The sequence below is a fragment of the Solanum lycopersicum genome, chromosome 1, assembly GCF_036512215.1.
Source record: "Solanum lycopersicum chromosome 1, SLM_r2.1".
Classification (NCBI taxonomy): Eukaryota; Viridiplantae; Streptophyta; class Magnoliopsida; order Solanales; family Solanaceae; genus Solanum; species Solanum lycopersicum.
The window spans coordinates 89,774,537-89,787,362 of record NC_090800.1 but is presented as its reverse complement, the minus strand read 5'-3'; the positions used below and the strand labels follow the sequence as shown (position 1 = coordinate 89,787,362).

General features: G+C 28.9%; 2 protein-coding genes across 2 annotated transcripts; both read right to left on the bottom strand.

The window, feature by feature from the left end:
* Positions 1–856: 856 nt before the first annotated feature.
* Positions 857–2,724, bottom strand: LOC101260084 (2-oxoglutarate-dependent dioxygenase 19-like). The gene is made up of 4 exons (XM_004230553.5): positions 2,355–2,724; positions 1,965–2,200; positions 1,552–1,882; positions 857–1,381 (listed from the first exon to the last, which is right to left on the bottom strand). Exons 1-4 carry the CDS (start codon positions 2,601–2,603, stop codon positions 1,124–1,126), a joined length of 1,074 nt encoding a protein of 357 aa, XP_004230601.1. The 5' UTR covers positions 2,604–2,724; the 3' UTR covers positions 857–1,123.
* A 2,088-nt stretch (positions 2,725–4,812) lies between these two features.
* Positions 4,813–6,837, bottom strand: LOC101267941 (2-oxoglutarate-dependent dioxygenase 19-like). The gene is made up of 4 exons (XM_004230580.5): positions 6,521–6,837; positions 6,008–6,255; positions 5,405–5,732; positions 4,813–5,213 (listed from the first exon to the last, which is right to left on the bottom strand). The coding sequence occupies exons 1-4, from the start codon at positions 6,749–6,751 to the stop codon at positions 4,950–4,952; spliced, it is 1,071 nt and encodes a 356-aa protein (XP_004230628.1). The 5' UTR covers positions 6,752–6,837; the 3' UTR covers positions 4,813–4,949.
* Positions 6,838–12,826: the final 5,989 nt, after the last annotated feature.

Sequence of the window (12,826 nt, the reverse complement as noted above, 5' to 3'; positions counted from 1 at the left end):
ACTAATAACCTAAAATAAATGCAGTAGCTATAGTTTGATTTAATTGTGCTCCATAGCAAACGTTTGCCAAAATTTGCTAGTTGCCTCTCTCCCAAAAATCTCGTTCACCACTCTTTCTCTACTCGCATCTCTCGCTTTACACACAGAAGTGTATAAATTGTGTTTCTGTTTTATACAAAGCGAGAGAAAAAATAGTATATACACATGCAAAAATATATATCTTTGTGCTATATACTTAATTATAGAATATACAAATATTTTACATCGATTCAATTGTAGACAAATGCAAATTTTTATACAAATATTGCAGCGAAAAAGGACAGCGAATTATACAATTGTGAATTATACAATTGCAGTGAAATACAATTTTCTCTCGCTTTATACAACAGAAGTGTATAAATTGTGTTTCTGTTTTGTATAAAGCGAGAGAAAAACATATATCTTCTTCCTATACACTTATAATTATACAATATACAAACATTTTACTTCAATTCAATTGTATGCAAAGCAAATTTTATACGAATATGTGAAAGTTGTCCAATTTTGGGCAAATAACCAAACATAATCTTGTGTCAACGAAAAACTGTACAAATAAGATTGTTTTGAACACAATTCCCAAATCAGATTTTCAAAGAAAAGTTTGCTAGGATTTGTTACTTCTTAAAAGAAAAATTGAATATCCGTACTTGTTTGTTAATTTTGACACTTGTTAAAAGTTGTAAATCAAATTTATAAACTTCAAATCTTTTGATTTTGCCTACTTCACACTTACACAAACAAATTGTGAGTATATGTAGAATTCTCTAGAAAGAAAAAAGACACCAAAACTAATAAATAAAAACAAAAACGTAGGACGTTTGGAGAAGCAATTGAATCTTCAATTTGAGTAGGAAGAGTCATCAATTGGACATATATATGGAATGACCCTACTTCACTAGCATCACCCTCTTATCCGAAAATGACATTTAATTTGAAGATATACATATAAACAGACACGGCTAAAACGTTCACTAATTAAAAGATTACACGTACAACTATAGTATTCATAAATATTATTGAAGTTCCATAATACTTTTATATCATCAAACACTTGGAAACAAGAGGAAAATATACATAGAAACACTCAGCTCCTTTGGATTTTAACTTTTTCCAAGCAGGACTTTCCATAAATTCGGCTGCTTTGTTGCATCTCCAAGTAATCCTTGTACTTCATTGGAATATAATTAGCTGATGGGCTGTTCTCTTTTTCCATCAATGGAGAAGCTGGCTTTACAATTGTGTCTAATGATGGACCATGAGCTACCACTACTGATATCCTTGTTACTTTGTTGTTCACCACTGCTCTATGCATGTTGCTCTTGTACTTCCCATTACTAAATATCTACCATATTAAATAAAATTTTGGTCTTGAAGTAACAGTAAAATAACTTGCTATTTCAATCTTACTATTAATAGTCTTGGCAACAATGAACTCAATACTTTAAAAGGCCGATGATTAATTTTAAATCACGCGTCTTTGTGACTGTAGACATGAAAAATGGATTTAATTACCTCGAGATGATCGCCGGTATTAACCAAGAGAGAGTAGTTAGGAAGGGCCTTGACGTTAATCCATTTGCCTTGATGTTGAACCTGGAGACCTCCAACTTGGTTATGAATGAGAAGTGTTAAAAGGCCTTGATCTGAATGAGGTGGCATACCCATTGCTAGTTCAGGTTGAGGACAAGGTGGATAGTAATTTCCAACGAAGATTTGAAGCCCTGATTCCAACTCTAAATCTTTCTCCAAGTAACTTTCTTCAAGCCCTAAACTTTCAGATATGCCTCCTAGTAACTTTCTTGTCACTTCCCGGAGTTTCTCACTATACTCCGACATAATACCCCTGTTAAATTTAACACTATCAAGTTATTAACATTAACAGGGATAATTGATTGCGTTATACTGTCAGTATATATAAGTTTTACCTGTAGGTTTGTGGTTTGGTGGGAGAGTGAAAATGAGGATGGACAAAGACCTTGAGAAAATCTCTCCAAAAGAAGACATTTTCTGTACTAGTATTGAAACTTGTCCCATATCTTATAGGATCCAACACATGCTTCCCAGTAAACTTGTGTTTTTCTTCCTCTGGTAAATTGAAAAATTCATGAGTGCAATCAATCACTGACTTCATCAGATTTTCTGGTATGCCGTGGTTCACTACCTGCACTTAATTAATTTGCGCAAAACGAATTAACAGAATACCACTATTATATTATACTTCCTCTGTTTCAATTTGTTTTTCAAGTTGTTAACTTATTTTTTTATGTGCATATATAGGTTCTAACGTGACTTCAAAATTAGTTGGTAATACGTACCATGAAGAAGCCCCAACCTTGACAAGCTTTGGTGAGGTGGTGGATGGCTGTAGAACGTTGATGAGAATCATGAGAGGTGAGTAGAGAAAAATCAACAATGGGGATTGAATCTGAATCATCAATATCATTTGTAGCAGAGGAATTGGAAGAGTCATAAACATAATTGTAAGGTATGCAACGCAAATCAGGAGATTCAGCAAGCTCTTTGACATTGGATGGTTTAACCACAAGTGGAGCTGTAGCTTCCATAATTGATGAAAATGCTTGGAAAGAGGTTGATAATTTATAGAGATAAATGTTGTAGAATTTGTAAAATTACCCAAGTGTCAGCATCCTGTCTACAGCAATGCCCACAAGGGGTTGAATGGTGATCTCAATCATAATAATAATATATAATAAGAATAAATAATGATAAAATAATAATAATAATAATAATATAACAATAATAATAATAATAATAAAGAATAATAATAAAATAAACTAATAAAAATAAAAAAAAAATAATGATAATAAAAATAAAAATAAAAATAAAAGAATTAAGGGTAAAAAGGTAATATATACTATCAATATAAAATGACTTTTAAGTTGAAAGAAAAAAAAAAAACTCATCAGTCATCACCAATCTTTTAGCTTTTGGCAAGTCATTTTTGACTTAAAATAAGTTACTTTGATATTTGTCAAACACTCTAAATTTTAAGTCCATCCAAATATGCTCTTACTTGTAAACTTAGTTTAGAAATAAAATTTATATTTTTGCTATCTTTATAGCTTTTGAGATCTAACACCTTATTTTAGGGTTTAATTTACAAAATTAAAATTATAAAAAATTTTCATATAACTTATTTTTATTTCGTGAAACTCGAATTTGATACACATTATCGTTATAATCCATCAACACCAATACACCACTAACTCATATGATCAATTGATCATATTTAGAAACAACGGATGGGCTTGTTAAAGTGAACCAACAACTTACTAATTTATCTCTTTCAAAAATAAAATTTAGTTTATGCTTTTTCTTTTTGACAATTTTTTAATTAAATTTAATATTTTATGTGACATATTTAAAATTATTATATTTAATGATATTTTGATATATTTAGTTTAATATTGTAAAAAAAAATAAAAAAAAATTGTTGTTTTTATATATCGTGCCAAGTATATTTAACTTGACGAAATGGAAGCTTATAAACTTTTTTAGAGACTTGAATTTAATCGAATAACAATTCAATAACAATTATTAAAAAATACGTTTTACCAAATATTTTTCATGGCTATAAATATCCAATATTGTTAGAAAATAGTAAATCAAATTAAAAAAATATCGAAGATTTTTTCTGACCTAACATGCCAAAAAGAGAAGAATAATGCTGTTGCCTACTTAACTCCAAGGCCACAAAAAAAGGTTGAGAAGAAGTATTAAGACACCTCAATCATTTTTGTCTTTTTTCTTTTTATTGCTATTGGTATTTAATTATGAGTACATTTAAAAAGAGTACCTATTTCTTGTCTATTGGATGGTTTAACCAAAAGTGGAGCTGTAGCTTTCATAATTGTTTGAAAGTTAAAAATACAGGTTGGTAATTTATAGAGATATCTTATAAATTTGTTAAAAAATTTATATTGGTAATGTCAGCATTCTGTCTACAGTAACACCCACAAGGGGTTGAATGGTGATCTCAATCATAGTCATAATCAAGTATAACACTTATTTGTGAACTTAGAAAAGAAATAAAATTTATATATTGTTGCTATCTGCTATAACTTTTGAGATTTACCACCTTGATTTAGAGCTTAATTGGATAATTTCAGACTCAAATATTTATACTTAAAAAGTAAAAAGTTTATAAATATCGATAATATAAAATGTTATCACGCAACTTATCTTTATTAGTGAGACTCGAATTAGGTACACGTTATCCTCATCCATCCATCAACACCAGTACACCACTAACTCATCGTATACTCAATTGATCATATCTAGTAACATTTTACAACGGATGGGCTTGTTAAAGTGAACCAACAATTTACCAATTCCTCCCTTTCAAAAACAAAATTTAGTTTTTTTTCTTTTTGATAATTTTTTAATTAATTTTAACGTTTTATCTGACATATTTAAAATCTCTAGATTAAATAATATTTTGATATTTACATATTTTTAGTTTAATATGGTAAAATTTAAAAATCTTCTGTTATTATATTTATACTGTGTCAAGTATATGTATCTTGATAAAACGGAAACTAGCAAATTTTTTAGAGATTCAAATTTAATCAAGTAATATTTCAATAACAATTGTAAAAAAAACACATTTTACCGGATATTTTTCATGAACGTCAGCCTATAAATATCCAATATTATTAACAGGTCGTAAATCAAATTAAAAGACATCTGAGGATTTTTTTATTTTTTTAACCTAACATGCCAAAAGTGAAGGTAAAGAAAAAGACACCTCAATCATTTTTGTTTTTTTCTTTTTATTGCCAAATTGGTACTTAATTATGAGTACATATAAAAAAAAAAAAAGTACATATTTCTTGAGACAAGTCGACTGAAACAAAAAGAAATAAAGTTCTTTTTTTTAAAAAAAAAAATTATTTTAATGGTGGTGAATTAATCTTGATTTTGTCCAAACATGACTTTCCATCAAGTGGATTTGTCTGCTGCATCTCCACGTATTCACTGTATTTCTTGGGTAGATAAAGTGGTGGAAACCTCTCATTTTGGATTAGAGGTGAAGCAGCTGGACTCACTGTGGCATTCATAGCAGGGCAATTTGCAATTCCTATGGATATCCTTTCCATTTTGTTCACTACCGCTCTGTGCAAAACACTCTTGTACTTTCCATTCGTAAATATCTGTCCCCAAAAAAAAAAAATTATATATCACATTGCACCTAGTAAATTTTAACATTTTGCACAACCATCTAGAAAAAAAAAATCCACTCCTAGCTGTAATAATAGTGTGGTGTTGTCGCAGGCGTATACATAACATATAAAAAGTGTATACATCTATAAGATAAATATTAATTTTTTTATGCCTATTGTACCTCGAGGTGATCGCCAGTGTTAACCAAAATAGCGTTGGGAATGGGATTGATGTTGATCCATTTTCCATTGTGTTGTATTTGTAATCCTCCAACATCATTTTGTATAAGAAAAGTTAACAGTCCAAAATCAGAATGGGGTGGAAGGCCCATTACAAGTTCGGGCTGTGGACATGCTGGATAATAATTTGCAACAAGCACCTCGTAACCCGAGTCCAGATCAAGGGATTTATTCATCAACTCTTCTTCCAATCCTAAGCTTTCCGATATTCCTGATAGTAATTTTCTTGCCACTTTTCTCGATTTCTCACCATACTCACCCAAAACTTCTCTGTAAAATTAAACCATACAAAATATAGTAATTATATAAAATTTTGTCGACGATATAAATATTTTTGATTGAGCGGCTAAATATTTAAACTTGAAAAATGGTCGCAGTCGCACAGGCCCAACTCCGACATGAGTGACCCATTGACAGATTTTGTTTTGTGACGTTTCATGGATAAAATCAAACGTGGATTTTTCAAAGTAGTAATCAATTTAATTAATTAAAAATTATATAAAAATGAAACGCATAAATTGAGACAGACCAAAAAAAAAAAATACCTGAAGTTATTGGGTTGGTCGGGGCAATGAAGTTGAGGATGAAGAGAGAGTTTAAGGTAATCTCTCCAATAAGAAGTAGTAGTGATGTCGTGATTAGAAGTACAATTAAAGCTAGTTCCATACTTTATTGGATCAAACACTTTTTCCCCTTTGTATCTCCATTTGTCCTCCTCTCCCATTAAGAAAAATTCTTTTATCACCCCAATCAACTCCTTCATCAAACTTTCTTCTATACCATGGTTCACAACCTGCGTTCATTCAATTCCGCTTTTCAAATAAAACAAATATCACACTTTTGTATTTAGAAATAATTAAAATGTTTTTATAGTCACACAAATTTCTCAGAACAGATAAATATTACTACGATATGTTTAAGTGAAGGAAGCACGTCGAACTCCCATATGCATGATTGAATTTGGCATTATATTCTTTCAAATCATGCATGTGCAACTAATGCAATAATAGCACAAATATTTTTTTTACAAGATCAATTAATTAATGCTAACTACGTACCATGAAAAATCCCCATTGTTGACAAGCTCTACCAAGTTGTTGAATGACTTTAGAGTGTTGATAAGGGTCTTTTGAGGAAAGGAGGGAAAAATCAATGATGGGGATTAATGAATCATCATGATTAGTGTCAATAATGGATGGTGATGAATATTTAAGATGATTATCAACATAGTAATTACAAGGTACTGCTTTTAAATTGGGCAACTCAGATACTAATTTCACGCTTTTCATATTCTTATAAGTAGCTTTTATTCTTTTTGTGTGTGTTTGGTGAATAATGGCAATGGCCTTGACATGTATATATACACTTATTTATGTAAATTTCAACGGCTCTTACATTATCTATATCACACTATAATAAATCATATAAGACATTAATTACCTGAAGAGTTGTTAAATTGACTACATCCATAAGATCGTCACTACTGTAGATAATAGGGATGGCAATTGGACGGTGTTGGGTAGGGTCCAGTGGGTTGAGCTTAATCAATAAAATTTTTGATCTGTTTCGCTTCGCCCCACATAATCCTTTTTTACATTTTCAACTAGTCCTACCTCGTTTCTCATAATATTTTTAAATATTTTTTTCTAGTTAATGATACTTAAAATAATTTTTTTTAATAAATTGTATTAATTTAATAAGATAATGACTTAGAATTTTATATTTTTAGAGGTCAATTAGGAAAAACGTAAGTAATTGAATTATTTTTTATTGAACCATTCTCATTTACTAGTTTGAATATTTTAGTAGTTTTGAAGATATTATCTTAATAAATAATGCTCTATTACTCTTATAACATGTAAAAAATTTAAAATTAAATTCAAACCTATATAAAATCACATATACCCACAACACGCCCCGGTCCACATTAATTTTAGAAATCCACTTCAACCCGCCCCGCCTCATTGACATAATTCACACCTAACTGTCAAATGGATATGTAGAGTTAAAATTAATGAAATAAATGAATGATGAAGCAGATCATAAATCCGTTCAAATTAAACAAATTATATTTTCATCATATAATTATATTGTCCTTTGGATAACTCAGTTGATTTGGAGGATGATTATCCATACATACGAATGACCCGGGATTGATATCCCCGATCGGGGCAAATCCATAATTTTCATTTAAGGGGTACGAAAAATAAAAGTGTAAACATGGTAATAAGTCAACAAATCAATCTTTCAAGGAAGTAGTAGTATATAGTTTTAATGGGGGCCCTTGAATATTTTGGATTTAAAATCACACTTTTAGTAAATAAGACAACAAAACAAACTATAGTAGTATATAGTTTTAGTGGCGGGTCTTTCAATTTTTTGGATGTAAAATCACACGTTTAGCATGTTTTATAAAAAAAAAAAAAAAAACTAAAAAAACCCGTGTAAAACGATATTGAAACTTAGAAAAAAAGCACAAACTAAGAAAAAAAAATAAAGGGAGCTTAATTTCAAGGGAACCAACCGTTGATTTATCAACTTAAGTTAATGAAATAAATGAATGATCAAGCAGATCAATAGTCCGTTCAAATTAAACAACATTATATTTTCATTAGATAATTATATTGTCCCGTGGGATGATTCGGTTAATTTGGAGGGTGATTATCCACACGAATGACTCTGGATTGATACCTTCAGTGTCTTCTAAATCGAATCTTGTCATATAAAGCTTGCCTAATGTTGTTCAAATATCCTATGTAATTTGTAGGCTATACACAGTAAAATTAAATTTATCCGATGCTCACCCAAAAAATAGACATTATAGCAGAGGGTACAACAAGTGCAAATTATTTGCGGTTCCGCAAAAAAAGGGAACGACCAAGTTAAGGTCCTACCTAAAATAAAAGGTTGAACCCATTGGCAGCCCCTTAAATTTGGCATCAATTTTCACTTTGACACCTTAAGTAGGTTTTGTTCATTTTAAACACCTCAAATAGGGGTCCGCTATATCATTTTGACACCTTTTCGTCAATCAGCTAAAATTACAAAGTGTGCGTAACATACTTACGGGTGACATGGCATGACGACTAATTAAAAATTGACATGTGACATTTGAATGTAAAAATAATAATTTTAAAATAAATTATTAAATAACAACGTAACTAATTTTTCAGCAAAAATAAATAAATAAAATTACCTATTTTCTACCATCCAGTGCCACCTTCTATCACCCTCACCCCTACCCCATCTGCCTCACTTCCCTTTTGCCTCCCCAATTCTACAATCATTTTTTTTATTCTTCTTTCAATTTTTTTTTGAAAAATCATTAGATTTTAATTTTTTTTTATTGCTTTTGAAAATTATATATGATATTTTTCTAACTTTTTTTTTAAAAATGTGTCTTGTTCTAAAAAGTTTTTTTAAAATTAGTGTGATGATTTTAAACATTTTTAAAATTAGTGTAATAGTTTTTTAATTTTATTTTTTCATATTTTATAAGGTTTTTTATCATGAATTTTTATTGGGGGAAGGTGGAATAAGTAGTAGGGCTAAAAAGTGAAGAAGAAGGAGGAAAAAGATTTTATAAAGTCCAAAAAGAACTCGCGCACAATCAAAATGAATGCAACACACAATATGTTAATTCAGCAAAAAATATTAAAATGATATAGTAAAATTCAACATAAAATATTTAAAATAAATAAAATCTAATCAAAATATTTAAATAAAAATTCATGTCAACTTTAGAAAGCTACTAATAAATGACAAAAATAAAATTACAGTCATGTGTAGTGCAAACGAAAGAAAAAACTGACTTGATATATTACCCCATCAAAGATGGTTGACCGTTTACCTTCCATGCATGCTTTGTTGGGCAGATAAAATAATCAGGCTCTGACTCTCGGTTAAATTCAAAAATTCAGAAGTAACTTTTGAATTTTTATATAGAACATTAATAGTTTTTTATATTTGTATTATTAGTATAATTTTAGTCCTTCATTAAATTTTTTTGCCTAGTTTTTAGTATTAATCTTATTCATAATTTATATATAAAATAGTTGATCGTCATTTTATATATTTAGTAGAAATAATAATTTTATTGCGAGAGATTGTGAGAACAAAAATATCTTATTTTGTTTAGTAGAAATTGTATTCCATATAAAGGCAAGAGGCTTATCACGACGATTTCATGTACAATAGCACAATTTTTTTTTTTCTTGCAATGTCATATGTTATAATGTTCTTAGTTTAGCAACACTTATATTTATACTGAACAGAATAAGGTAATCTTCTTCTCACATTCTATCACATAGAGTCATTATTTCTACTAAATATATAAAAAGCCGATATGATATTTTTTACATAAAATTATGATCAAAATTAATGTCAAAAAATAGGCAAAAGTGTAGGGGACAACAAAAAATGCACTAATATTACAAATATGAGGGACGACTAGTGCTTTATGTGAAAACTTAAGGATGACTTTAACTCAAAATAAGGGACTAATTTTGGTCTTTTTCTCAAATAATCACGTTGCTATCTTCATGTAAACCATTTGATTGGATGGATTCGAATTTGACATGAATATCACGCCTTTTAAGTTTTAGTTTCGGGATAGTTCGTCTTTCAAATCGTTTTTGAAAACATGGAGTAATATATTTACCAAAAAATTGAACAAAGTTCCTCATAAACCTAACCTAGACCAAGTCATATTTTTTTCTTGAATAATTACTTTGTTTAGTTATAATGGATTGGATTGGGTTAACAATAATTAATCCGAGCAAAAATGACTTGGGCCAAAATAAGCTAAAATATAGATTATAATTCTATTCGTCAATTCATACAAAGTTTTATTTACTTTATTTAATTTGTTCTTTTAAAATTTTGTTAGTATATGATAAAATTATACTATTTTTGTAATTATATATATAACATATCGAATAAAAATATAATTTTAAAAATAATTTGACAAGATTTCTCGTAAGTCAATTTAAATCGTATATATCAATCCAATACTTTATGGACGAGAAAAATGAAATTACGTAGGCAGATCAACAGTAATCTACCCAGGCATAAGCAAATTGGACGAATCATGTTTTCTTTATTAACTTTTATTTTTAGTTAAAAAAACATTTTAAAAATGTGCGATTATATTTTAGCAAGTGAATTTATTTCCAGTCCCTAAATAACATGGGACTGATAGTGATCTAAGAGAGAAAAGCAAAGTTGGACAGTGCAATAATGTACATGTAAAATAATGTCTCCCTTGGTATTTTTCACGTGAAACATTGTGCTATATAATTATAAGATGTCGACTGTTGATGTTAAACTCATGAAAATTTAAGGTCCAATCACTTCAAAATTCATAGACACGTGTCAGGATAACAGACACGTATTTTACGATGATTTAGTTGACTAATAATTTTGTGCCGGTATATATATGATTTGAGGAAAAGAATATGTGTACTAAACAGAAAAATTATTTATAAGTAGCTATTCTGTTATTATCATATTCCGTTTAACTAGTAACTCGTGTTTATTGTTTGATATATATATATTATCAAAATATATATACTTGTTCTGATGGTATCATGTCCATTTAACAAAACGACATAATCATGTCTGATTTTGTTCCAAAATTTAGACAATTTGACCTTTTATATATATTTGCGAGCAATGATAAGCAAGTGAAGTTAGATAAGAAGAAGTACTATAGAAATTAACTTGATTAGATCTCATAGTTGATCTAATCTAAAGATAAAAAATATATAGGATATACCTATTGAACTATTTAAAATGTAATTATAAAAAATATTTTTTTTAGGACATGTTATCGTTACTATCTTAACTATTCAAACTAACAAAGTAAAAGAATATTTATCATTCGAGCAACTTTCTCGTATCTAGTAACAACAAAACCACACCAATTTTTTGTCTATAAATTTTTACGGCAACACTAGTGAATTTAATGCTCTTTAAGAATTCAAATTCAGGACAAATGAGTTTTATTCTACATGGTTAATTGGTTAATATGTATGATTTTTGGGCTTTTCAGTTTTATCCAAAAAGATCCCAGATACTCATATATAGTAATATTTTTTTAAAAATATTGTCAAATATTTGACAATTTGTATTCGACAAACATTAAGAAAGTCTCATCATATTTCTAAATACATAACACAAAAAAATGTACCAAACAGTAAAACTATAATTTAAAAAACTAGCTGAAACTACCTCTAAAAGGGTTACCCCAATTTCTAAAAACAAACGAAAAAATAATAGAATACTACTAGAATTATACCTCTAAATAGGGGTGTGCAAAAACCGAACCGATCAATAAATCGAACTGATAAAATGTTATTGAGTTATTGTTATTAGGTTATTGGGTTATTGGGTTTTTAATGAGTTTAGAAAAAATAATTATTGGATTATTGGGTCGGTTTCGATTTTTCCTATTGGGATATTGGGTAAATCGATAACCCAATAAGACTATAGTTATTTACTACTTTACCCTTCCTCAATATTAAATATACATAATTTAATACATAAATAGATTCAATATTAGCTTTTCAGGCTATGTGATTTTTTAGTTAAGAAATAGGTGAGAACTTTGTTGATTATCTGGTGGATCAAGCAACTGTTCAAGATTGTCTCGTTGAAATATTTTATTTTAGTTTTACTTCTAGTTCGTAATTGTAGGCGATAACTTTTGCAAGTTTGTGAATGTTAGTAATTTGATCAACATTCAAAGTTTTCTATTATGTTTTGGCGGTAAGATGGTAACATGTAATTATAACATACGTACTATTATATATTATTTGATCGACATTTTCTTATTGGGTTAACCGAAATCGAACTGATAATATCAAAAACCGATAAACCGATAACAAATTTCTTATTGGTTTGTTATTGGGTTAGCATATTTTAAAACCATAACCGATAAACCGAATCGATTATATGTAAAACCGAACTGAACCGATCGATGCACACCCCTACCTCTAAATATGAGTTTCTGCTGATTTTTCTAAAAAAGTTGTAGTTCCCGTCAAATGCAACAAATAGAGTTCAATACATATTTGAGAGACCATTTTAAACCTATCGTCAAACATAAGGGTTAATATTGTCATTTTCCCAATCTCTGCCCTGAAGCTCAAATATGTCATTAAATTTTTAAAAAATAATCATTTATGTTATCAGTTAAAAGTTTGGTTCATTTATGTCATTACCATTAAAGAAAAGCTTCATTCATGTCATTATTTTTTAATGGTGATTTTGCAAAATCATTTTTGACAAGCGACCAATTATAATTCGGCCACGTCATTAATTTTTTAATTAAAAGAATTTTTATTAGAATTTTGATTTTTTCT